Below are 22,686 nucleotides of genomic sequence, written 5' to 3' on the forward strand. Positions count from 1 at the left end.
AAAAAAATGGTGTCTGTGCTTTGTTATACTAATCTAAGGTGTATAAGGCTATACTCTAGTTTTTCTTGTCACTTATACCTCTGTTATTTTTTTTTTTTTATGAAATAGCCCTTTCCATGGTGGTTTTTGACACAGATTATTCCTTTTCAGCATAAGTTTGCTGTGCCAGTCTAAAAGTAGATGTATGAAAGGAACTTTCATCACAGCTTGGGGTTTCACAGGGTTATGACATTTGATTTCCTTTGTGTTGATCTTATTGGAAATTTGTATAAAGTTTTTGCTTGTAAAGAAAAGCTTTTTAGTTCTAGAGATTATAATTAATGAATAAAGTGTTGACTGGAGAAGTTTGCATATTTAATAAGTTTCAGGAATGATTGGCATAGAGACTGGTGACTTATTTCTTAATTTAATAGGCTTAATTTCATGTAGAGTTTTTATTGGGAAGCATGATTATTTAAAAGTTTATAAACCATTGGAATTGAGTAGAAAAACCCAAAGACCTTTTAAGATTAAAGAGTGATAAAGAAGACCCATTTCCTTAATCTGGATATATAGGTAGTCTTTAAAGATTTACAGAAATACAGTGGTGGATGAAAAGAATATGGAATTTATGTATATTACAAAAAGATCACATTTGTCCTGATTCTATTTCTAAGTAACCATATATTGTGAAATAAGGATAGAAGTCTAATCAAGTGAAATATTAGAGGGAATTTATAAATTTCTCAGTCTTTTTTTAAACTGTTGTTTAACTAAGAAGTAAGCCATAGGTTAGAAGTTAATTTCCTTCTCAGCAGTTGTACTGTAATAGTCCTATTAAGCCAGGTAGGAAGCACATTTTCAAAGAGTCCTTTGCATTTACACCCCGGACTCTTGATGTGGATTTTTGTTAGTTTCTTGGCTTCTGCTACTTCAACTTTGTTTTCTCCAGCCTTCCCCTTTTGATCAACTTGCCTTGCTCCTTTTTTTCTTCATCTAACTATTTTATTTACTGCCATTACTTTAAGAAATGGTTAATCATGGTCATTTGCATTCTCTTTACAATTATTCTTGAGCTTTTCTCAGTATTATGTAAATCAGACACATTTATGAAGTTGTTCATGAATTATTGTGAGAAGAAATGTCCAAATGTTAACTTAGTGGCCACCATCGTTGTCTGTATCCCTGCACTGTATTTATTTATTTATTTATTTATTTATTTATTTATTTATTTGGCTACACCGGGTTTTAGTTGTGGCACGTGGGATTTTGCGGCATGTGGGATCTTTAGTTGCGGCATGCGGGATCTTTTAGTTGCGGCATGCGGGATCTAGTTCCCTGACCAGGGATCGAACTCAGGCCCTCTGCCTTGGGAACATAGAGTCTTAACTGCTGGACTGCCAGAGAAGTCCCCTGCACTATATATTTTGACTTTTAGAGTGTAAACTCTTCCCTCTTATTCTCTGAAGAAGTACATTATGAATTCTTTCTAAGATTGTCTAAAAGATTCAGGCTTCCTATTTTATGTAACCAGTAACATCTAAAGATCATAGAATCTTTGGGATTTTTTTCTCCTTATAATTGGATAATCTTTCAGAGGTTTACATATCAGTTGCGCACTATCTTTTTGTTAACAATTAATTTTACTTAGTAAATAGTTATTTTGCACCATTAGATTGGTGCAAAATAATGCATATACGTATTTTTTCACTGAAGTAATGGTGCCGGTAATAGTTCTGAAGAATTTTGTCATTCAAAGCTTTACTGAAAACATTGCCTTTTCCCAAGAGTTGTAGTCATCAAGTTTTCATGTACAGGAATCTAGGCACTAACCATGGATTTGATAAACAGCTGACTATAGTTTTGTTGGTTGAATTAAGCTTATCTTCAGTCTTCAAGTTTTCTTAAACCTTTTCTAATTAGAATCAATGAATCGTTTTTCATTTTTAAAAAGTAATGTATTATGTTCATAGAAGCATTTACAATAGCCAAAAGGTAGAAGCAATCTAAGTGTTCATGACCCATGAAAGGATAAACAGAATGTGTGACAACAAAATATGTATCATGGAGGAGTATTCAGCCTTAGAAAGGAAGGAAATTCTTCTTTTTTAAATTGAAGTATTGTTGATTTACAATATTATGTTAGGAAAGGAAATTCTGACACATGCTTCAACATGGATGAACCTTGAAGACTTTATGCTAAGTGAAATAAGGCTGTCACAAAAGGACAAATATTGTATGAGTCTACTTACATTAGTTTCCCGGAGCAGTCAAATTCATAGAGAAAGTGGAATGGTACGTTGCTTTTTTTTTTCTTCTTTTTTTTTCTTTCTTTCTTTTTTTTTTTTTTAACTGTTATAAACAGTGTTGCTTACTAAGCAGTCTATCAAATTGTCTTCCTAAGAGGTTTCTCTAATTTATACTCCTGCAGACAGTGTTATGAAAGTATCTATTTTCTTAGACTCTAGCTAATATCTAGGTATTATTAAAATTTAGGTCTTTGTGTTGCATGGCACTTTTTTTTAAAATTTGGATTTTTGAAATTTTGAGTGGAAATTGAGCAGCTTTTTTGAGTGTGTTTGTTCTGTTTACCATTTTGTGTGTATGGGTGTATTTTTAAAGAATTTCCTGGAACCTCCCTGGTAGCACAGTGGTTAAGACTCCGTGCTCCCAATGCAGGGGCCTGGGTTCGATCCTTGGTCCGGGAACTAGATCCCACATGCATGCCTCAACTAAGAGTTCGCATGCCACAACTAAGGAGCCCGCCTGCTGCAACTAAGACCCGATGCAACCAAATAAATAAATAAAATAAATATTAAAAAAAAAATTTCCTATTTGGGTATTTTGCCTCTGTTTTGTTTGGACCTCTGTCTCCCTTGATTTGGAAGAAGTTTGTATATTTAGGAAATCACTTATTTCTCATGTGCAAGTATTTTTCCCCATTTGTCTTTTGACTGTATTTTGCTATTTAGGAGCTGTAATTTTTATATGGTTTAATTTATATGGTCTTTTCCTTTATGACATAGGGCTTTTATCTCAGGCTGAGTGTCTTTTCCAGACCAAAGACTACAACAAACTAATATATATATATATATATATATATATATATATATATATATATATATATATATATATTGGCAGAGAGAGAACACAAATCAGCAAAATATTACAAATCATTCTCCCCCCCCCCCTTCTTTTTCCACCTCTCCCCCATTCCTCCAAGTAGAGAAACATTTTAGGATATTAGCTTTTTCTAAAATGAGGCTAGGGGCCTGTGTTTGACTGCCCTTTGCTGGCTTTAGGGATTCTGAGTCTGTTTTTTTCATCTTTAGTAATCATTTGTACTTACTCCAAAGATAAAGTGATTAAAGGGGAATATATTAATTATTTAAGAATAGTTTTTAAATCTTTTATACATAAATTTATTTCACAGTAGATTTCCTGAAAGAATTCTATATCTCCATGAAATGAAGATAGGTTTTGGCTGTCATCTAATGGGTTACTTATCTTCCCAGGCAGGCATGCTTGAAATAGAAAATGTCTTCCTTAAATGTGCCCATTTACAGGAAACATGGCAGACAGTTGATTTGTATTGAGATAACGCAGACACTTGTGACTAAAGGAGAGGTAAAATCTGTTGTATTAAAAGACGGTGACAGGGACTTCCCTGGTGGTCCAGTGGCTAAGGCTCTGTGCTCCCAGTGCAGGGGGCCCAGGTTCAGTCCCTGGTCAGGGAACTAGATCCACATGCCGCAACTAAAGATCCCGCATGCCACAACTAAGACCCGGTGCAGCCAAATAAATAAATATAAAAGACAGTGACAGGTACTATTTTTTGTCTCTTTTCTTTTAATAACAGTTTTAACGAGATATAATTCACATGGCATAAAATTTTTCCTTTGAAAAGTGTACAGTTGTTTTTAGTATATTTGCAGAGTTACGCAGCCATCACCACTAATTTCAGAACATTTTCATCACTCCAGTATGAAACCCCCATACCCATTAGCAGTCATTCCCCATTCTTCCTTCTCCCCATCTCCTGGAATCCACTAATCTATTTTCTATTTCTGTGTATTTGCCTGTTTTGGACCTTTCACATATATATGGAATCATAAAATATGTGATTGGCTTCTTTCCCTTATAGTGTTCTCGAGGTTCATCCATGTTGTAGCATGTATAAGAACTTCATTCCTGGGGCTTCCCTGGTGGCGCAGTGGCTGAGAGTCTGCCTGCCAATGCAGGGGACATGGGTTCGAGCCCTGGTCTGGGAAGATCCCACATGCCACGGAGCAACTGGGTCCGTGAGCCACAACTACTGAGCCTGCGCGTCTGGAGCTTGTGCTCCGCAACAAGAGAGGCCATGATGGTGAGAGGTCCGCGCACCGCGATGAAGAGTGGCCCCTGCTTGCCACAACTAGAGAAAGCCCTCGCGCAGAAACGAAGACCCAACACAGCCAAAAATAAATGAATGAATGAATGGATGAATGAATGAATAAATAAATAAAAAATTAAAAAAAAAAAAAAAAAAAGAACTTCATTCCTTTTTATTGCCAAATGACATTCCATTGTATGGACATAATACCACATTTTTAAAAATCCACTCAGCAGTTGAACATTTGGTTTGTTTCCATTTTTTTGGCTATTATGAATAATGATACTGTGAACATTTCTGTATGTGTGTTTTTTTTTAAATTATTTATTTTTATTTATTTATTTATTTATGGCTGTGCTGGGTCTTCGTTTCTGTGCGAGGGCTTTCTCCAGTTGCGGCAAGTGGGGGCCACTCTTCATCGCGATGCGCGGGCCTCTCACTATCACGGCTTCTCTTGTTGCGGAGCACAGGCTCCAGACGCGCAGGCTCAGTAATTGTGGCTCACGGGCCTAGCTGCTCTGCTGCATGTGGGATCTTCCCAGACCAGGGCTCGAACCCGTGTCCCCTGCATTGGCAGGCAGATTGTCAACCACCGCGCCACCAGGGAAGCCCTCCCTCTGTATGTGTTTTTATGTGGACTTCTCTTTTCAGTTCATACCTAGGAGTAGAATTCCTGGATTATACGGTAATTCTAAGTTTAACATTTTGAGGAACTGCCAAATTGAATTCCAAAGTGGCTGTACCATTTTACAGTCTCACCAGCAATTTATTAGGGTTTAGATTTCTCCTTATACTTGTTATTGTCTGTCGCTTTTATCAATATTCTAGCCATCCTGTTGCGTGTGAAGTGGTATCTCATTGTGGTTTTGGTTTTTATTTTCCTAAAGTCTAATGTTGTTAAGCAAATTTTTGTGTGTTTATTGGCTGTTTGTATATATTTTTAGAGAAATTGTCTATTTATATCCTTTGCCTATTTTTAAATTGCATTATGTCTTTTTCATTGTTGAGTTGTAAGAGCTCCTATCAGATAAATAATTTGCAAATATTTTCTATTTTCTGGGTTTATATCAATTTTTGATCATTGTCTTTGGATAGAGTAAAACTGTTAACTTGTAGTTTATCATTGTCATGCTAACAATTTAAATTTATCTTTGTCATTCTAGATAATTGTTAAAACAAGTTCTTCTTTTGGATTTTAACTTATTTTAACTGATTTAATGAGACATATGACATATTAAAAATATTACCATCTTATTTGGGTATGTCCAAACTGCAGGAGTTTTGCCATCTAAGTATATGATTCTGAGCTACTTACTACATTTAATGGTTTGAAGTATGGGGGGTATCAGTAATTGTGAATGAGATAGCTTTAATGTCTACCTCTACTATGTTGATGACAAGAAATAGCTGTGATTAATTTGAAAAGATTGGGATTGTACTCTTAAAAATGGTTAAAATAGCTAATTTTATGTTATATTTTATCACAATAAAAAATTTGACCTGTGATTATGTAGGAAAAATGTGGCCAGATCCAATTTAAATGCTGTTATGATGCATTATTTAAGTTTCTAGGGGATTCTGCCTTTTGGCATTCTTGAAGTATTTGTAGTCACTGGTATAGGAAATAAAATAAAGGTCTAACACATAGGGGAAACCAGTCTTTTGATCTAAATATAGGATCAAGTGGTTGATTTACAAATTAGTAATTCCTTCATAAAAATTTTTTACTATAAAAGGGTTATATAAGTAAGTGTTGATGTTACTGCATTATTGGAGATAATTTGGTGGTTGTAACGGATATATTTATGACCCAACTGTCTGAGTTTGGAAGAGGAATGATTTTGAATATTTTCATAATATAAAAAATAAGAAAACACAAATATTTGTTGTTTCTACTATTAAAGGTCACCCAACCAGACTGTAATACTCATCTCTTAGGCCCCTTTTTTTTTTTAGACTGTGTTGGGTCTTCGTTGCTGCACGCAGACTTTCTCTAGTGGCGGCGAGCGGGCTTCTCATTGCGGTGGCTTCTCTTGCTGCAGAGCATGGGCTCTAGGCGCGCAGGCTGCAGTAGTTGTGGCACGCGGGCTCAGTTGCTCCGCGGCATGTGGGATCTTCCCGGACCAGGGCTTGAACCCATGTCCGCTGCATTGGCAGGTGGACTCCCAACCACTGCGCCACCAGGGAAGCCCTTCTTAGGCCTTTTTATCCCTTACAGCATGCTCATTTGCTTTTTGCTTTCTGTCTATTCATACTTACTGATCATTTTCTTTTGAATAAGGAACAGCTTAGCCATGATGGGGTGGAAGGGTGGAAAAGTGGGCAATACACAAAGAATTGATAGTTTGATAAAATATGTAATCTTTGGAAAGTGATGTGTTGGGTTTTAGATGAATGGGTGTTTTAGGTTAATTGCATGCGTCTTCAAAGAGGCTGATATTCTCCTCATTACAATTCTGTAAGTCTATCCTGAATAACAGGTAGATGTTTCAAGAATGACTTGGGGGCTTCCCTGGTGGCGCCGTGGTTGAGAATCTGCCTGCCAATGCAGGGGACACGGGTTCAAGCCCTGGTCTGGGAAGATCCCACATGCCGCGGAGCAATTGGGCCCGTGAGCCACAGTTGCTGAGCCTGCGCGTCTGGAGCCTGTGCTCCGCAACAAGAGAGGCCGCGATAGCGAGAGGCCCGCGCACCGCGATGAAGAGTGGCCCCCGCTTGCCACAACTGGAGAGAGCCCTCGCACAGAAACGAAGACCCAACACAGCCATAAATAAATAAATAAATACATTAATTAATTAATTAAAAAAAAAAAAAAAGAATGACTTGGGGAGGATTGTTTTCTGTAGTAGGAGGACTTGTGTGAAAACGAATAGTGGCTATTCTTTGCTATTGCTTATTATTAGTAGGGTCACTCGCAAAAAAAGGTAGGATTAAAATTAATAATTGCATTCTTATTGATAAACCAGCTAATAATGGATGAATGTAGTAACTTTTAGAAAGAAAGGGTATTGAGAGAATTCATTGGGTTTTAGCATACTAATGATCTTTAGCTTTATGTATTTGGTGTTGCTTTGGAAATTAACAAAGTAAGTTTCTTGTAGAGTTGAGGAAAAGTTTAGAATAGGAGGAATCTTCTTTTCACATATCAAGGAGCTGAAAATTGTAAATAAATCAATTCCATGAGACTAGGGATCTTTGTTTTATTCCCTGATATGCATCAAGTGCCTACAACAGTGCCTGTTAAGAACCATAAAATTAAAAATAATTGATTCAGGATTAGAACCCTACTCTTTTCTCATAGTGGAGGAAAAACATTAGAGTATGTCATGATGCTCTCAAATGTAAAATGTGAGGCCATTAATACACTGCAATTATATTCTTCAAGGAAATGCTAAGGACTATATAAATTTGACTATATAAATCGTCACATGTTGAAAGACCAGACATCTCAGCAAATCTGGCATTGTTTTGGGTTATTTTAAAATTCTCTCTTAAAAACGTAGAAGAATTATAGTGTATGTTGATCAATTTAATATTTTTTGATGGTGAATATTTTTGACCAAACGGAAGCCAATTTAATGTTGTTTTTTGATTGTGTTTTTGAAGACAAACCCATTAGATTGCTATATACTGCAGCTTGTAGCAATCAAGCACACTTTCTTAATTTTATGTTCTCATTTAAAAGAAAATTAGGTTTTCTTGATTCTTTAAAAATTACAAATGAGTTAACTTATTACTACAACCTTTGACTATGTAATTTAAGAAAATACTTTGTGCATATTACTGGAGACTGTTCCATAGGTTCTCTGAAAACCTGTAACTAAGGCTTGATGTTTAAAAAAAAGAAATACTATTTAACTGTGGTTTTATTATTTTTGCTCTTTTTTCTTTTTTAATTAATAGATGTCAGTAAATGTTTCATTTGAATACTTAAATACTATAGGAACTGTGTTGTTTTGGAAAGAGTAGATAAAATCAGGACATCACATTTACATTTACCAGCTGAGTTCTCATGGCTGTGAGGAGTTAAGCAGGTTTTTTTTTTTTTAATTTGGGAGTTTCCAGTCTTCTCAGTATAGAAGAGTAATGTAATACCTGATAAAGTTCTCTTATGTTAAATTTGGAGATAAATTCATATTTTGTTTCCAGAGTGTACTCTCCTTATGTAAAAATTATGGGAACCATGAGCTCACCCTTTTGAGGACGGAGGGCCATTTGACTTTGTTCTACACGCATAATCTATGCATTAAGTATTTGGTCCTTCTTTTCAGTATTGCATTTAGCTCTTTGTTATTAAGAATTTAAGTTTAAATATTTGTTTTCCCTGTATTATGCTTTGGCTGACTGACTTTTTTGATGGGGAATTGGCTGATGCTTCCCTCTTTTTTCTTTTTTCTCCTTTCTAATAGAGAAACCTATGTGGTCTTGGGCTTAGTGATAAGTTGTGTGTGTGTGTTAAAATATACAAAATTTATTATCTTAACTATTTTTAAGTGTTCAATTCAGTGGCATTAAGTGCATTCACAGGGAATTCTCTGGCTGTCCAGCGGTTAGGACTCGGCGCTTTCACTGCCAGGGCCCAGGTTTGATCCCTGGTCGGGGAACTAAGATCCTACAAGCTGCTTGGCGCGGCCAAAAAAAGTGCGTTCACAATGTTATGTAACCATCAGCACTATCTATTTCTAGAATTTTTTTCATCCCACACAAAAACTCTGTGTCATTAAGCAATGTCTCCCCAGCCCCTGTTAACCTCTGTTCTACTTTCTGTCTCCATGAATGTCTATTCCAGGTACTTCATGTAAGTGGAATCATAAACTAATTGTCCTTTTGTGTCTGGCTTATTTCATTTAGTATGATGTTTTCAAGGTTTATCCATGTTGTAGTGTGGATCGAAACTTCATTTCTTTTTATGTTTTAATATAATATTCCATTGTTTGTATATACCACATTTTGTTTATCCATTCATCCATTGATGGACAGTCGGGTTGTTTCCATCTTTTGGTTTTTGTGAATAATGATGCAGTGAACATTCGTGCAATGTATCTTTGAGCCCCAGTTTTCAGTTCTCTTGGGTATATACCTAGGAATGGAATTGCTGGGTCATATGGTAATTCTATGCTTAACTTTTGGAGAAAAATGCCACTTTCCATAGTGGCTGCACCATTTTACAGTTCCACCAGCTATGCAGGAGGTTTCAAATTTCTCCATATCCTTGCCAATACTTGTTTTGTTCTGTTCTGTTCTCTTTTCTAATAGCAATCCTAGTGGGTGTGAAGTGGTATTTTATTGTGGTTTTGATTTGTATTTCCCTGTGACTACTGATTTTGAGCATCTTCTTCTGTGCTTATCTGCCATCTGTATTTCTTCTTTGGTGAAGTGTTTTCCCTATTTTTTATTTTTATTTTTTATTACGAATCTGTCTGTCTGTCTGTCTATCTATCTATCTATCTATATTGGGTCCTCGCTGCTGCGCGTGGGCTTTCTCCAGCTGTGGTGAGCGTGGGCCACTCTTCGCTGCTGTGCCTGGGCTTCTTATTGCGGTTGCTTCTCCTGTCGTGGAGCATGGGCTCTAGGCACGCGGGTCTCAGTAGTTGTGGCTCGCAGATTCCAGAGCGCAGACTCAGCAGCTGCTGCTCCGAGGCATGTGGGATCTTCCCAGATCAGGGCTTGAACCCATGCCCCCTGCATTGGCCGGCGGATTATTAACCACTGTGCCACCAGGGAAGCCCATCTTCCCTATTTTTTAAAAATGGGTTCAGTTGTAAGATTTCTTATATTCTAAATACAAGTCCTTTGTCAGATACATTGGAAGGTATTTTTTTTTAATGTTTGTATGGAAAGAACTATTTCAGTTTCTATCATTTTCCCCCCAAATTTAAGAGATCCTTTCATCAGTTAATTTACTCCAAGTAATTTCGTTACATCTAGTTCAGTTGCCTGATGAAACTGGATTTTAAGATTATGTTTCCCTTGTGAGAGGTAATAACTTAAATCATACTGGAGGATATAAAAGGAAAGTTCGGCTTTCTGATAATGTTGTCAGCTTCTTCAAGGGAAGTGTAAAATTATGATCTTGGGGACTTCCCTGGTGGCACAGTGGTTAAGAATCTGCCTGCCAATGCAGGGGACACGGGTTCGAGCCCTGGTCCGGGAAGATCCCACATGCCGCGGAGCAGCTAAGCCCGTGTGCCACAACTACTGAGCCTGTGTGCCACAACTACTGAAGCCTGTGTGCCCAGAGCCTGTGCTCCACAGCAAGAGAAGCCACCGCAATGAGAAGCCCATGCACTGCAGCAAAGAGTAGCCCCCATTCACCACAACTAGAGAAAGCCTGTGCACAGCAACGAAGACCCAATGCAGCCGTAAATTTAAAAAAAAAAAAAAAATTATGATCTTGGATTGCCAGCATATAAGAGTGCTATATTTAAAAGTGCTGTGCCCTTCTTTCTAAAATGCCAAATTATAAGTATACATAAGAGTCTGTCAAAAGATTTTCTGATTTATTAATTTATATAAATAACAATTATACATAAATTATAAATTTTTACACTTTTTCTTTTAATCCCCTGGAAAAGAGAATTAAATGGTAAAAGATTATGTTAAAAACTAGACTGACACTTGCAAATGCACAAAATATTTGAATTTATTTTGCCTTCCAGTAAGGAGTGTTTGAAGTCATCTCATTTTTTCACTAAGATCATTTTCACTTAGTGAATTAAATTAAAATGAGATCTATAAAATAGCTATTTTTAGCTACAGTTATTACTTTAATGAAAATCTCTTAAGATTGGTAAGTTACTTTGATTATCTTAGGTATAATATCCTTTTTTAGAATGTAAAAATTCCTAAAAACTTCTGAGAGTCATTTCAGCTAAGTGTTCCAGAAAGGTAAAAGGGAGTTTATAGTAAATACTATATTTAAAAAATGAAAGCAATAAAATAATGTGGTAAAAATGTTTGTAAATATTTGCCTCAAAAAAGAAAAATGTGAGTTTAAAAGCCATTTTAAGTTAACTCGCAACCCCTCCCCCGTACATGCATAATGTAAATTGTTTAAAAATAACAAACAGTTTATAAAACTATTTTTGGAAAATTATTACTATGCAACAATAACATTGACTTTATTTTTTTTCAGATATGGCCGCGTGGAAAGTGTCAAAATTCTCCCCAAGAGGGGTTCTGAAGGAGGAGTGGCTGCCTTTGTGGATTTTGTGGACATCAAAAGTGCACAGAAGGCTCACAACTCAGTCAACAAAATGGGAGATAGAGACCTACGCACGGATTATAATGAACCAGGCACCATTCCGAGTGCTGCTCGGGGATTGGATGATACAGTTTCCATAGCATCTCGTAGTAGAGAGGTTTCTGGGTTCAGAGGAGGTGGTGGAGGGCCTGCTTATGGCCCCCCACCATCACTTCATGCACGAGAAGGACGTTATGAGCGGAGACTTGATGGGTAAGTTCCAAGGTTTCTGTAGGCAGGTATTTTGTATTTGATATGGTGAAACAGAAACTCATATTTAGGGGCCCCAGATGGATTTAAAGTTTTGGGCATTCTCAATGTTTCCTAATTTGGGTTGGAAACGGAAGTGATTTCTATCCCAGTGGCTGGTATCTTATGGAATCGTAGAGGATATTTCCTGCAGCTGGTTGGATATCTACTCCTGAGATATAAAGTGGTGGAAGATTTTGTATGGCAGCATCATTTTTGGAGTTACCTGTCTTCTAGAATTAATTATTCCTTCTCTTGGATAATGTTAAGTCTTTCCTTGGATATATCCCTTCTACCTGATGGAGCTACTTGGCTACAGATTTTGTGGTTGTACTATATGGAATATTTCTGGAATATTAGAGCCTACAGATTCTTTTAGAATTTGATATCTGCTCTCAATTTTCACTACACAAAGTGTACAAACGAATTGGATTGTCACCAAAAAACCTAGCAGACCATATGATTCAACCTCTTGGATTCTACAAACAATACTTTAACCTGGAAATGTGTACTTGGATGAAGAAGAGTGAAGGCAGTGCTTCATTTTCCCATTTTGGATCTACACAGTTTCCATGTTGGAATTATACTCCTTGATGGAATGGGGAAAAATTGAGATGATGGACGTTCCTAAATTCTGGAATATAGCCATTCTTTTCTATTTGCTGGAATGTATGGGATGTCGTGCCGTCAAGATCCCATTAGCCCAGGAGAAGAGGATTACTGTCTTGTTTCTTAAGCAAATTGCTCTCCAGTTGAAGGTACTTTAGCTTTGAACACATGGTGACGATCAGTTGTGGATACAGCAATCAAAATTGACTGTGCTGGATGGCTACAAAGGTGAACTGTTGGCCAGCAACTGTGCCTTCCTCATTTGGTGGAATCGTAGAGGATATTTCCTCTTCTGTCAGCTGCCTGATTCATACTTAGGGCTGGACATTTTTGTGAATGTGGATCAATTTATAATTTTCTGCTATCTCAAGAAAGAAGTCTGGGGGTTTGAGAGTTACAGTTTGTCTGGGACTGCTTGCTTCCAGTGGAATTATTTTATCTGGTCATTAAGATTTTTTTTTTCCTTGTGGTTCATCTAAATATCATTTGACACCCTTACCCATTAAGAAGGTGGATTACCCCCATAAGAGGGGCCCAAATTGGGGAAGTTATGTTCACAATTCTCTCCCTAGATTTAATTGGGATTATAGGTCGTGTTTCCACACTTGGAAAAGGTTGGTATGTCCTGACCTGTGTATATTAGCCCCTCTCCTAACCCAAGTCAAACTTTCTTTTTTTCCCACTAACTCTAGAATCATTTAGTACTAATAGATGAATCAAAGAATAGCTATTAGATTTCAGCTCTGCTAGCTCTTGTGCCTGCCTTCTATATCTTCCTAATGGATAAGAACTTTGCATATTTATAAAATATCAGCTGTAGCAGTAATTCTCCTAGAACTATTGCCTGTTGCTTCTGTTATATCATTAATAACAGCTCTTACTGATTAACATTTGATAGGGTACTAATGGAATTATTTATGAAATTTTCTCTTGTCTCAGAGGAACACCTCTTGTTTGTTAGACGTTGAAATATCTATTAAAATTCCAGAAATAGTGAATAAAAAAGGAGAAAGTCATTTAATATATTTAAGTAGGAAAGATAATACTGAATTTTTGCCATGCCAGTTGCTTTTAATAATAGCAGTAAAAAAAAACAGCCTAGGAGAAGGTATGGTTGCTAAGTGAAATGGTGGGTGAAAATGAAGGTTAGTGGAGAGATTTGGAATCTAAGCACGTACTGGGGACATAGTATTAGTTGTAAGATTTTGCCACATATTCTTCATTGGAGAGATTCTAATTCTTCTATGTCTTTCATGATTCCTTAATCACTTTTGATAGAAGATAGACCCAAAGGTAAGGTTGAGAAGAGACTCAACCTCATGTTTGAGATTCAAGTGAAATTGTCTTTTAGGAACTCTCTTAAGTAGAGAACTTAAGATTTCTTTGTAGGATTGGAATCGGTTTTTAATATTAACACATAATTGCATGTGTGTAATTGTACATGCAACAGTTTTGTACTCTTAGATTGACAAGTATTCATGCCCTACAGGAAGATTTTTTAAAGTTAAACCATTGCTAATAGCAGTCGTTAGCGTATCTTACGGTTTCCCAAGTTGACTTATTTCATCAGAGGCAATTTGAATATAGCTGAACCCTAAGAGAATATATTTCCTGTAACCATTAAGTAATACATTAACACATTGAATCATGGAATAGGCATTTTAAAAATTATGTGGAATTTGATAGCACAAGAAGATAAAATAACCATTCTTTAATTAGTTAAGTTTATCATAGAATAGCATGTGGCAGCCCAATATTTTTATATCCCAAGTGGTTTTTTGGTTTGATTTTCTTTTTAAGATTTCATTTTTATTATTAAATGTGATTGTTTGGGCACAACAATTTACATAATTTAGTAATTTTATAATTACCCAAGAAGTTGAAAGTTAATGAGAAAAAGTTACACTTAACATTTTTTTCTGTACTTCTTTGAAAATGCCCTCCTATTGCTGGGACATGGGCATGCATTGCAGTGGGGCTTTCATGTCTGTGTGAAAAATCTATCATGGAAATTTTGCATGAAATACACTTGCAAAGTAAATAAAGTTTGGTATATATTTTAATCAGATGAAAGTATAGAAAACTTTCATATTAAAATGAAAGTCTCTTCTTGTTCCATTAAATTTAAAATAAAAAGGAGATGGCATATGTATATTTCTGTATATAAGCCAGAAAATCCCTAATAAAAAGAACAACTGACTTGCAGAACACTAGTCATGAAAGTCCAATGTACAATTACAACAGTGATTTCTCAGCTGTGAAAATAAGTTTTGGAGTCAAGTAAAATGTTAAGCTTATTAGTGTTTGCTTACTAAGTAGGTTAATGCTGTTTAGAAAATGACCAGTTGCAAAGACAAAGACAATGCTCAAGTGAATGTTTGCATGACTTGCTTTTAGTTTTGCTTTCCCCTTTCTGATTGATTAAATATTTTTCCCCCCTCCTAAATGCAGGGCTTCAGATAACAGGGAGCGTGCTTATGAACATAGTGCCTATGGACACCATGAACGGGGGACGGGAGGATTTGATCGGACAAGACATTACGATCAGGATTACTATAGAGATCCTCGCGAGCGGACTTTACAACATGGGCTCTATTATACTTCTCGGAGTCGAAGTCCAAACCGTTTTGATGCTCATGACCCCCGATACGAACCTAGGGCTCGGGAGCAGTTTACACTGCCCAGTGTGGTACACAGGGATATCTACAGGGATGATATTACCCGGGAGGTACGAGGCAGAAGGCCAGAGCGGAATTACCAGCACAGCAGAAGTCGCTCACCACATTCATCCCAGTCTAGAAATCAGTCTCCTCAGAGGCTGGCTAGCCAAGCGTCTAGACCCACAAGGTCCCCTAGCGGCAGCGGCTCTAGGAGTAGATCCTCCAGTAGTGATTCAATCAGCAGCAGCAGTAGTACCAGCAGTGACAGGTAGGTTAACAGCCTTTTGTTGTAACAGATGAGCTGTTGAATAAATTGTTACAAATTTGCTACTGTCAGTGGTACTGATTTTTAGTATAGTAATATTTTTAAAAGAAAGTAATCTTGGATCATGTATATAATGAATGAAGAAACTTTGATTAGCATTGTGGCTATTGAATTAACCATTCTCCCAAGTACTTAAAGCTAAATGATGATTTGCAAATACTGTTTCATCCTCCAGTTGCTCAATATTAAAATTGCCAAAAAGGAAGAAAAGTGGTAACGTTAGTTGTATGAAGCAAATCTTGTGCCACATAATGAACTTTTAAAAGTTCTTAATTTCTTAGGTACATAATACTATTTCTATTATTTGGTTGAAAATTTGTAAAAGCGCTATGTGGGTAAAGATGTATTGGTGAAATATATTGTTGACACGTTTATTATCAATGTATAAATTAACTTATGTACATTTTAACTAATTTTAACATCAAGCTGGTAGTCAATTTATAAGCTCAAGTAGGAAAGCTTTCTTTAAATTCAGGTTGTAACTTTGCTGTTCACTAAGGCTGAGTAAGCTCATTTCATTAGTTGGGAATTTTTTTACAAAGGAGTTTTATTCCAAAGATGAAAATAATAAATTGAAAATAATCTTAACAAGAAACAGCTTAGAAGTTAGGTATATGGGTTTTGAAATAATAGATCAAGGTAGACAGTATACTACTTTTATAATCTTTGGACAAGTTACTTAAGCTCTCTAGGACTCAGCTTTCTCATCTTTTATAAGAACCATGCTTCATAAAGTTATTTTGAATATTAAAATGAAAAAAAATACGTAAAGTGCTTAGCTTGATACCCATATATGTTAAATAAATACAACCTTTAATAACTGCTAGCTATAATTACTACTATTCAGTACTTCACATGTTGATAGTCTTTTGAGTATTCCCCATTTCTAGTGATTGTTATTCAATCTGTTAATCTCAGATATTCTAGTTTTAAATTTAGGTGGTGTGTATATTATTTATTTATTTTTTATTTTTTTGTCTGCGTCGGGTTGTAGTTTCGGCACGCGGGATCTTTCTTTCGTTGCGGCGTGCCGGCTTCTCTCTAGTTGTGTTGCGAAGACTCCAGAGTGCGCAGGCTCAGTAGTTGGGGCGTGTGAGGACTTAGTTGCCCCAAGGCATGTGGGATCCTAGTTCCCTGACCAGGGATCCAACTGGCATCCCCCTGCATTGCAAGGCCGATTCTTAACCACTGGACCACCAGGGAAGTCCCAGGTGGTGTGTGTTTTAAATTTACAAGATACAGATTCTTCAGCCTGATTAAAAATGCCCAGATTATTTTTCCTTTAGTATTGCCTGTTTAGAATTAATTTAAGAAAACTAAATGATCATGGAATTGATAAATGGCTCCTTTTAGGCCTCCTAAATTTTCAAATTCAAAATAATAAATGGAAACATTTTATATATCTGTCTGTCTATCTAGATATAATTCAAACATTCTAGAAGATGTAGCATATTATAATGAAACAAGCACTTAGTTTAGGAAGTCAGGAGAGTTAGGAAGTCAGGACAGTTAGTTTCTGGCTCCAGCTTTGCAGCTCTGTGACATGGGTAAAACCCATAACTTCTTTTGATTTCATTTGGTATATTATTAAGTGATTGACAGTATTCATTTTAATTTTATAAACTGATTATAAAATCTTGTCATGATTCACTTTCTTCTACGTAGAATTGTCTAAGATACTCAAGTTTTTAGTCATTTTCCCCAGACCTACCTCATTAAAGGGATGGCACTGCATTCCACTGGATCAAACCTTTTTTTAAAAAAATAAATTTATTTATTTATTTATTTATTTTTGGCTTTCTCTAGTTGCGGCGAGTGGGGGCCACTCTTCATTGCGGTGCGCGGGCCTCTCACTGTCGTGGCCTCTCTTGTTGCGGAGCACGGGCTCCAGACGCGCAGGCTCAGCAGTTGTGGCTCACGGGCCCAGTTGCTCCGCGGCATGTGGGATCTTCCCAGGCCAGGGCTCGAACCTGTGTCCCCTGCATTGGCAGGCAGATTCCCAACCACTGCGCCACCAGGGAAGCCCTGGATCAAACCTTTTTGAGAAGCCAACCAATTGTGGAAGTGTGGAAGTTAGAGGTGAAACATAATTCACAGCTTTCAGGATGGCATTGTACTTTGGGTGGGAGTTACAGTGGTTTGAGATCTGGCCCTTGGCATTGTGGGCTCAGAAGCTTGAACCCAGAGGTGATGATGAATTTGATGGAGCTAATTCCCTATTTACATAATCAAAAGAAACAGTTATATGCTTCTGAATATTTACATTTAGAAAGATAACTGCCACAAAGGCAGGATGAGCTTGGAAAATCTACATGGGGACTAAATTACAACCGTAGAGGATATTTTCTCTTCTGTCAGCTGCCTGATCCATACTTAGGGCTGGCAGTTTTTATGATTTAGGGCTGTGAAGGATATGTATTCTTCTCTTCAACAAGAAGAGACGAATTTTAGGCTAGACAGGGAACATTGTGAGCAGAAGGAACAACTTGAAGAGACACGAGTGGGTGGAAGAATGTTTTGAGAACAGCAAATAATTTAGTATGACTTAACCATGCTCATGTTTTTGGGTTTTTTTCTTTATGCAGAGATGAGCCGTTGAAGGATTGAGAAGGGAAATATCTTGTTGAGATCTGCTTTAGAAAGGCATCTGGGGACTGAGAATAGGAAAGACAGAGATTCCAGTTAGGAGACTCTTTCAGTATTTTGGAGAAGGCAGACTTGGACTATGAGAGTGCCTAACTTGGGAAAAGCGGAAGGAACATTGTATTAAGAATCAGATTATGTTGATTTATGAAGAACAGCATCAACTTTTTTTGAAGATATGACCAAATGATGAGCCTTTTGGTGTCATCCTGTAAGAAAAGGGCCAGGTCTTCCTTTGTGCACACTGCAGAGCCAACCAAGTGTTTTTATTGCCCTTCTCTGAGTACATGTTCAAATAGTTGAAATACTTAGATATAATTCTTAGCTAATAGGAAGGTAAAAGCAAAATTGATGTAAATAGTTAAAAGATTTGGTCATTATATTGTGATTGATGCAAGTACAGAGAAATAAAATCCTTTAGGGTTCAGAGTATATCCATTATCCCTGGGTTCATCCCCCCTTTTATCAGATGTCCTCTTTTCCTCTATAATTATATTGATTTCAGAATGTAATATTTTGAGGTGTTATGTCAACTCAGAATGTTTAATGCCCCTTTGGAAGAACTAAGATCTTTTTTGTAATCTTTAAAACATGATTGTGAAATGGTGACATTCCAAGTCCTTTAAAAATGTTTAAAAGCAACATGTTATAGTAGACAAAATATAGCTTGTTTTATCTATAAAAACAAGTTGCTATTCTTTCTGTATGACTGACTGGGAAATTAATCATCCTCCATCCCCCTTAATTGTTACAGCTTTGGTGAACAGATTCCTAGCAGTGCATTTCAAATGACTAAACGTGGGATTGATGACAGTCTAGTTGTGAAGTCCTTATAAGTGATACACTTAATGTTTCTGCCAAACTATTCACAGTATTTAGCTGGTGAGAAGTTTGGGGGAGGTGGGGGGCTTAATGTTACACACTTTCCTGTGTGCAGCCCTGTGCTGCTGTATGTCTATTTCTTTCTCTGCCTTGGTCATTTAGGGAGTCCCTTTGCTTTTCAACATAAAAATTTAAATACATAAATTCCACAAAAGCATTTATTTTAAAAGTCCTTGATTGAAGTTGAACGTATTTTATTTCTGTAGTTCCCTATCAGTTTTTTTTTTTTCCCTATCATCTTGTAAGAATTTGCTTTAATTCAGGCTAAAGGAGTTGAAGAATTTGTTGAAATTAAATTAGTTCATAATATCCTTTCGTACTATCTTAAAGTAATTTTAACTGAGATTTGTTTCTCCATTGTTTACTTTGATCACAACCAAAGATGATTAGGCTGGCTCAGGGTCCCTGAACCTTTTTTTTTTCCGGCTGTGCTGCGCAGCTTGTGGTGGGATCTTAGTTCCCTGACCAGGTATTGAACGCAGACCCTCAGCAGTGAGAGTGCGGAGTCCTAACCACTGGACTGCCAAGGAATTCCCGTTTTAAATTTTATTATTATTATTTTTTTGGTCCCTGAATTTAGATGCAGGGGAAAAAATTACATCTTTTCACTAACCTGAAAGTGAATTAAGCATTGCCTCCCATTATATGAAAGTAGCCAACAAAAAAACAGTAGATTAACAGTATATGACTGACTTTGTTCTCAGTATAAATACACAGGTAATTTATGATTATTATAGTTGCAGAGATCTCAAAATTGGGCTTATATTAATCATTACTGGGAAATAGTTATTAAACTCAAGTGTTAGGTATTGTTATTTAATGTTAATAAAGACATTACTATATCACAAAAATTTAAAACATTTTAATAACTATGTCAGTATAATTTGTTTCCATTTAATTCCTATTTTATTTTATGCATTTAGAAACATTATTCTGAAAAGGAGTCCATAGACTTCACCAGATTGCTGAAAAGGGGTCCTGGCTCCTTTGGAGCTGCAGTTAGCCCTTGATTCTATATCCTATAAAGGTTTACAGAATGAATGAGGGGAAATGGATGAAAACGTAATGGGAGGGAGTTGAGATTTGGATAATCCAAAACCTTTTCTTATTTTATCCCTTCCCCCTCAGTAGATTACTTCCCTAAATCTTCTTTCAGGCTAAAGTTAACTTTTTTTGGGGGGGGGTCCCTGCTGTGAGTCATGTGGCATCTTAGCTCCCCTACCAGGGATCGAACCTGCGCCCACTACATTGGAAGTGTGGAGTCTTAACCACTGGATCGTCAGGGAAGTCCTAAAGTTAACTTTTGAGTTTATATTCATCCATCTATTTGTTTAACATATATTGCTTATTTTTTGCACCAAATTTATGAAATAAAATAACTGGTTGTATGGAGTCCCAAGAATAGAGCCATTTTGGATTAAACATTGGCTGTGGCTAATCCAAAACAAAATCTACATATGTCTAATTAAGAGTTAACATGTAATTAAATTAACCTGGGTGTCTATGACTAGGTGCATCTTTACAGTTTTATCAAAGGCAACCCCGTCTTCTGCCCCCTTAAAAATTTTGGAGGTGTCTTGTCAGCCTTTTTCTTTTTGTTCCTCTGAATCCTTTTGGTTTGTCTAAAGAAGAATATGTCAGGTAACCTACAGACTTTTATTCTTTCTAATCACAGAAATAGGCATTTAGATAGAAACGCTTAAAATAAATGTAGTAGGAGTAAGCACAGAAAACTACATGAAAATAACTGTAGTGGGTGACATCTCATTGTCTCTTGTCTCTGTGGCTTTCAGTAAGCCCTGTGGCCTTAAATTGTGCTTAGTTTACCTGTTTGAAAAAATCAGAGTTTTAGAGCAAGCTTTCTTCTTAAGTAGATTTTAAGAATTGAAATAAGTTGATTTAAAAACTGTATGTAGGGAATTCCCTGGTGGTCCAGTGGTTAGGACTCCATGCTTTCACTGCCCAGGGCCTGGGTTCATAAGTTGGAATATATAAGGAAGACGCTTGGAGACAGGAAGTGGGAGAAAAAGACACACATACAATATCAATTCCAGGACAGGAAAACTAGCATGTGACATAGTCTTTGTGGTGTTTGTTTAATGTAATAAGAAAAGCCTATAGACCTGCAGGCAATCAGACTTTTCAACTCTGATGCCATATTAAGATAACGGCATGCTTTATGCCCATCTCTTGTCCAGTATATTAGCTTTGCATTAGAATATTACTTTTTATTGAAAGGGAAATGAAAAGTCTTTCTTATTGCTGGTATTATTTGTAGAACTTGTTTGTATATTTCTTTTATATGTTTTGAATAAAATATATCAAAAGTTGTCTACAACCATATTAATTTTTTTCTGTTAGACAATATAAGAATATTTTACCTGAATTATAGTTAAATAGTAATTAGAATATTGACCAAATTCTGGATTTTTACAACAGTTAAAGTTAAAAGAAATGTGACCCTTTTAACTAAATAAGTATTAACACGACGACAGTCCCTAATATATATATATTTTTAATAAAGACCAATTCTGCTAATCATCTTGTGAATGATCTAGACGTTTTATTTTTATTTATTTATTTTTGGCTGCATTGGGTCTTTGTTGCTGCGCGCAGGCTTTCTCTAGTTGCGGTGAGCAGGGGCTGCTCTTCGTTGTGGTGTGCAGCTTCTCATTGCGGTGGCTTCTCTTGTTGCAGAGCACGGGCTCTAGGGTGCGTGGGCTTCAGTAGTTCTGGCGTGTGGGCTCAGTAGTTGTGGTGCACGGGTTTAGTTGCTCCGCGGCATGTGGGATCTTCCCCGACCAGGGATCGAACCCGTGTCCCCTGCATTGGCAGGCGGATTCTTAACCACTACGCCACCAGGGAAGTCCTGATCTAGATGTTTTAGATTACAGTTTCTTAGAGGGGGAATTGGTATTCAAATATCCTTTTGTCTGATTTCATGAGGAAGTTTTGCAGTTCATTTAGTTTATGAGAGAGAACTTCCTTTCAAATTCATGTAGAAAAACTTTCAAAATTGCTGTCATTCTGAAGCTTTGTGGAAGAACATGGATGAAGCTGAAAATGTAGTTCCCAGTGGTTATTGGATATGGTGGCAATGCATGTATCAGAGTGATAGTGACAGTGTACTTTCCATTTCTCTTAAAGTATGCTTATTTAGAATGTTGATTGGGGGAAGGAATGCTCATTTTATTACCTGGCTATATAATTTGTTATGATATATATTACGTGCTAGAACCTGTCAGATACGGCACCAGTTTTAACAAGTACATATATGAAGTAAGAGTCAGTTTCTTAAAGTTGTTAAAGGAATTAATAATTAGTGGGTTTTTTGGTGATCGTTGCAATGCTTATAAAAACACATTTGTCTGAAGTTTTATCATCAAAGGTGATTTTATCTATAATAATGAATAGTAGATAATTTCTGTTTAGCCGTGTGTGCTTTGAAGAGAAATACACCCCCCATATATATTAATGTATACATAAATTTTGATTTTTATTTATTTATTTGGCTGCACCGCACGGCATATGGGATCTTAGCTCCCCGACTGGGGATCGAGCCCGCGCTCCCTGCATTGGAAGCACGAGCCTTAACCACTAGACCTCCAGGGAAGTCCCTATTTTTATTTTTATTTTTATTTTATTGGTAGTATTTTTTTCCATTCTCATCAGTGGCAGGCAAAATGAAGAGCCCATATTTTGGAAACAACATTCCTTTGTAGGC

General features: G+C 36.6%; 1 protein-coding gene across 2 annotated transcripts in view; it reads left to right on the forward strand.

Annotated features, from left to right (window-relative positions):
- The window catches only part of SPEN (spen family transcriptional repressor), an 82,385-nt gene that overhangs the window by 14,167 nt on the left and 45,532 nt on the right, over positions 1–22,686 (forward strand). Inside the window, exons 2-3 of one of the 2 annotated variants that reach the window (XM_059914131.1) lie at positions 11,487–11,807; positions 14,904–15,380. In XM_059914131.1, coding sequence (XP_059770114.1) covers positions 11,487–11,807; positions 14,904–15,380 — 798 coding nt within the window. Of the gene's footprint in view, positions 1–11,486; positions 11,808–12,908; positions 13,067–14,903; positions 15,381–22,686 lie in introns of those variants that run through there. The other variant, XM_059914140.1, reaches the window with a different exon arrangement.

The sequence above is a fragment of the Balaenoptera ricei genome, chromosome 1 (assembly GCF_028023285.1).
Source record: "Balaenoptera ricei isolate mBalRic1 chromosome 1, mBalRic1.hap2, whole genome shotgun sequence".
NCBI classification, from domain to species: Eukaryota; Metazoa; Chordata; class Mammalia; order Artiodactyla; family Balaenopteridae; genus Balaenoptera; species Balaenoptera ricei.